At 27.7% G+C, this 5,060-nt stretch overlaps 1 protein-coding gene across 1 annotated transcript; it reads left to right on the forward strand.

Annotated features, from left to right (window-relative positions):
* The first annotated feature begins 1,352 nt into the window (after positions 1-1,352).
* Positions 1,353-4,093, forward strand: LOC133778232 (non-specific lipid transfer protein GPI-anchored 7). Its single transcript, XM_062218102.1, has 3 exons — positions 1,353-1,785; positions 2,037-2,081; positions 3,739-4,093. Exons 1-3 carry the CDS (start codon positions 1,482-1,484, stop codon positions 3,831-3,833), a joined length of 444 nt encoding a protein of 147 aa, XP_062074086.1. The 5' UTR covers positions 1,353-1,481; the 3' UTR covers positions 3,834-4,093.
* Positions 4,094-5,060: the final 967 nt, after the last annotated feature.

The following is a 5,060-nucleotide window of genomic DNA, read 5'->3' on the forward strand; positions in this document are numbered from 1 at the left end:
CTATTAAAAGTTAACGTGTAGTATACTAAATTAATTTTTATTAATAAATTATATGGTAACTTATTATACTATATGACAACTCATTAATTTCTTAAATAAGCTTGAAATTTACCATAATGTATCTTAAATAATAAGATACCATAATATAACATAAAAATAACTATTTGATATACTAAGATGTCTACAAATAAGTTTTAGAGGTAATAAAAAAGTACTGAAATAATATGATACAAAAATAAAACTTTTAATAAAAAGTGACAAATTAGTATCTTATCAGTATCGTAAGCAACTAAAAATATTTTACAATCTAGAAAAAACAAAAAAATTTAGGAAGCGAAATTTCCTAATTTTTTCCAAAATCTGGTATGTTATGCTGACGTGACACTGATATTTATATAAATAATTTGGTTGAAGATATTTTTATAAATAATTTAAATTCTAGGCATAAAATTTATATCACATTATTACTTCACAATCTTCACCATTGAGTTTTTCTATAAAGAAAATAACAATAAAAAACCTCAAATTCGAACATGGGACATTTAGTCTTATCAACTTCAGTACCTCATTCAATACAAAATATCACATCATCAAAATAAAAAAATAAAAAGTAGAATGATTGTAAAATTTTCACTTTACATTAACAAATGGATAAATTCTACTTTAAATGTTCTAATGTATTCAGTTGAGTAAAATAAATATAATTAATTACTTATCATCATACCAAATACCAATAATTAATTTTAAAATACAACTTAAGACTATTCTTCATCCCATTTTCTTACCTTTTAGTTATTTATTTATTTTTTGGCATGTTAATTTTGACCAAATAAAATACAAGAAGAAAAATAACTATGGTATTGCTGAAAATTGGAAGTATATGAGGAACGTTTCTTTCTTGTGAGTTTGGAAGATGTTGTAATAATAAATGGTTTTATTTAAAAGTAAAAATAATAAGAGTTTGGATTTAGTACGTCTAGACAGAATTTTGTCCACACATGTGATTTATACATAATTTAGATAATTAAGTAAAAAATGTAATTTTATTTCATTTATGAATAAATTATGTAAATATTGTTAATAATAATATAATGCAATTTCACAAAAAAAAAGTTTTTGGTTTTTTATCTAGGTACAATACCAAAACTATTATGCAATTGAGAATTGACAAATCAACATAAAAAAAAAATAATACTAATTTTCTAAAAAAGAAAATCTAAATTAACAAATATTCAAATAAATTTAATTAATTATTAAAGAAATAAAACATTAAAATAATTTTATTTCTTTTTTCTAAGTCTTCTTTAATTTAATAATTAAAGTGTGATAATAAAAATCGCGTTCTAGAAGAAGGTGTCCTGTATAAATAGGAGAAAGTAAGAACCGAACCGCCACAGCAGTTCTCCCCAAAATCAAAGCAATAAATTAAGCTAAAGCAAGAAAAGCAAAGCTCAGACCTCCTTTTGAGAAAGCAAGTAAAAATGGAGAGCTTGAACAAGACGATAATGGCGGTTCTCCTTGTTGCAGTGATGACGGTGGGTATGGCGGAGGCTCAGATGCCTTCTTGCGCGAGCAAGCTCGTGTCGTGTGCCAGCGACCTGAACTCAACCAAGCCAAGCGAAGGGTGTTGTACCTCCATCAAGCAAGCGGTGGCTACCGAGCTCTCTTGCCTATGTAATCTCTACAACACCCCTGGTTTGCTTCAGAGCTTCGGTGTTTCAGTCGCTCAGGCTCTTCAACTCACTCAAAACTGCGGCGTTCCTGTCAAGCTCGACCAATGCAAGTGTATGTCATTTCTCACCTTTTCTATCTTCTTCAATCTTGATCCAGATCCGAATTTTGAAATTTCCATTTCAAAATTATGATAATTTCTCTAATTTCATACATAATACATCGGACCAATTTCTCAGATCAAATCACAAAGCTTCATTTCCATGGGGTTTTTATTTTAATTTTTAATTTCATTTTTCTGCTATGAGATTATATCAATTGGTTCAAATAATTGTACTAATTTTTATTTATTGAATTTTCTTCAGCTGCCGTAGCTGGAGCTCCAGCTCCCCAAAGCCAGCCTCCCCCAGGTGACTTTACTTTTCTAATCTCATTGAAAAATAAAAATTAATGATTTGATTAAAGAATCATATAAACCCACTGAATATTATGGTTTATTGAATTTGTTGTGTTGTGATATCATAATTTGATTATATTATTAGCCAATGCCTCCTCCCTCCTTAGTCTTTACTTCACATCATATATTGACAAAAATGTCCTTAGACATAATTGGAATGAACTGCATTTTGAGCTGTTTGTTGCTTTTATTTACTTGTTTCTTTAATATTCTCATGAGGTTAGCTGACATAATTGACCTACCCCAACTCCCACCCATCATAAAATTTATTTTATTGTGTCCTTCATTTATTTATTGTAATGTATAACTTTCTGGTACTTAATCAATGGCCAACTTAATTTATCATAACATTATGCATTGAAATAATTATGTTTAATTATTGTCGATTATAGTTTTCTGTTGTGTATGTTTGGACCATATTTACTATATACATTTGTTGATGTCATTTGTTTGCCTTTAATACATCACGAATATTTATTTTATCATTGGATTATATATATTAAGAACAAAAAATTTGTAACAAATTCTACTATTAACCCCCTCAAAATTTTATTTGTACCATTAGTATACATTTACTTGATATATTAATTTTAGTTTCTAGAACAAAATAAATTTTATTTATTTATTTTCACAATAACTTAGTTAATAGATTTAAAATTTATAGAATTATCGTAATTCTCTATCCTTATTACATTTTTTTTCTCATAGATTATTTAAAACTGACAAGTGACTAAAATGCAAAATTGAAAAAAAACATATATTTTATTTTATTTACACAATTTCTATATTAAAATCTTCCTAAAATTATTATTTGTAGTTATATTATATGTATATATAATTAAGCCCCCACTCATAAAATTTCTGGCTTCGTCCCATCACACATGTAGAAGCTATGTAAATGTGGACCTGGCCTGGATGAAGCTTGATATTGAACTTGTTTTTTCTTCATTAACCTCCAAAATAAACACCTAAGCAGACCACAAATTTTGACTTGCATATTCACACACAGATATATAAATATATAGATATTTTTTTGCTGTACTTCCCTTTGAAATAAATAAATAAATATCAAGTGTGAGAAAGGAATTTTTCAAAAGTCTAGGAAATGCATTTGGATTTGGAAAAATGTCACTTAGAAAAGTCATGTTTGCAGTCAGCCAGTGGTGAAAGTGTTCCCACACTTAGAGGTCGCTCTTATGATTCTGACCCTAACAAAATGATTCATTTCTTGAAGTTTTCCTTCCTATTTTGTTTTCAAATTTAATTCGAGTGAGATTACACTTACCCTTGTAATAATTCACACAAACTCTAATGTTGTTGATGCTTTGGTGTTAATGTAAATAGAAATGATTACTTATAGGCATATGGTTTGCTCCCACAGAGTCCTAGCTTCGAGTTCTTCTTGGACACCAATATAACAATTGTTATAACTTTTCGGTCCTCAAATATTCTAGGGTTAGATGAGAAACCTAGGGAAAACAATGTTGATAAAAACTTATAGATAATCACTTGTTGTTCCATTACATAAGATTAGTTTATCAAGTCTTCAAAGTGTCAAATCTTCCATTGGCTCTGAAATTGAATGTTTTGTTATAAATCAATCTTTACAGGAGTTCCAGGAAGTGATAAGAATGGAGCAGAGAGAACAGTATGGACAGGAATATCTTCTCTATTCCTAGTGTTTGTGTCTGTGTTACTTTACTAGAGAATGAGAATCTAAATCTTTACTTGGGATTAGTTATATTTTATCAGAGACTTGTGATGAGAGGGTGAATAAATCGGAGATCATTATTGTACTATTCATATTTTCAGGGCTTAGAACTTTTATTTGGAGTTGGAGATTCTATTAGTTATTAGTTTGGTATTTATTGATGTGAGTAGCATTGTTGTTGCCCTTTACTTTTATTGTATCTATCTATAATTCGAATGGTACTTCTGATTCATTAGTTACAAGTTGTGTGGTCATTTCTTTGGTTTTGTAATTATGTGACGGCAATTGGAAATATGCTACTAGTTATAACATAATTAACATAGCACCAATTATTTTTGTAAAAATAACTTTGTGTATAATAATTCATATTTGATACAAGCATAACTAAACAAAACATTACTAGAAGGACCAACAAGACAACCAAAACAAAGAGGATTCTGATCATTTTGTCCATTTTTTATGTTTAGAAATAGGTCTTCAATTTATTATTATTCTAGGCAACAGGCTATTTTCTTAGACAACATTGAGTTGGCCTCCTACACTAATATATCTTTATTAGTTATTATAAGTAGCAGTGTACATATGTAACATGTTTTATAACTATATTTGTTCTAATTTGGATTCAATAAAATGAAATAATAATTGGGTATTTTTTTATAAAACAATAGATTACAAAGCTATCCTTTAGTAGGTATGAAATAAATAAATTAATAATTTTTTGACGATATGGTCTTTTCTAGCTCAATGCATAATATAATGTGTGGATATTATTTAATTATTTATATTTTTAGGAGATTTTTATAAAATATTTATCATTCTTGTTTCTTTTCCTTAAATCTCATCTCATCTCTAATCTTTTGTTTTGTAATACCATTACGTGGAAGGAAGTTATGTTGTGGAATTTTCGAATTGCTCATTTTTTCTCCAAAATTTAATTTTTTATATGCTTCTTTACGCTAGATGAGCTCCGTTCCACAATGTAATCAACTCATATCCATCCATTTTTATTTCTTTAAACTATTTATTGTGTATAAATTAAAGTACTATTTTCCATCATAATTAAATAATAAAAAGAAGAAATTAGGTTCACTAGTATTTTGTAGGGTTAGGTTATTGATTGAAGCTTTTTAATGCTCTTTAAATTTTTATGTAGATTTAATAAAAAAAAAAAGGTATTTGAATTACCATTGAATGAATTGAAGATAACATAAAAATGAACGG

This window comes from Humulus lupulus, chromosome 5 (genome assembly GCF_963169125.1).
Source record: "Humulus lupulus chromosome 5, drHumLupu1.1, whole genome shotgun sequence".
In the NCBI taxonomy this organism is placed as follows: Eukaryota; Viridiplantae; Streptophyta; class Magnoliopsida; order Rosales; family Cannabaceae; genus Humulus; species Humulus lupulus.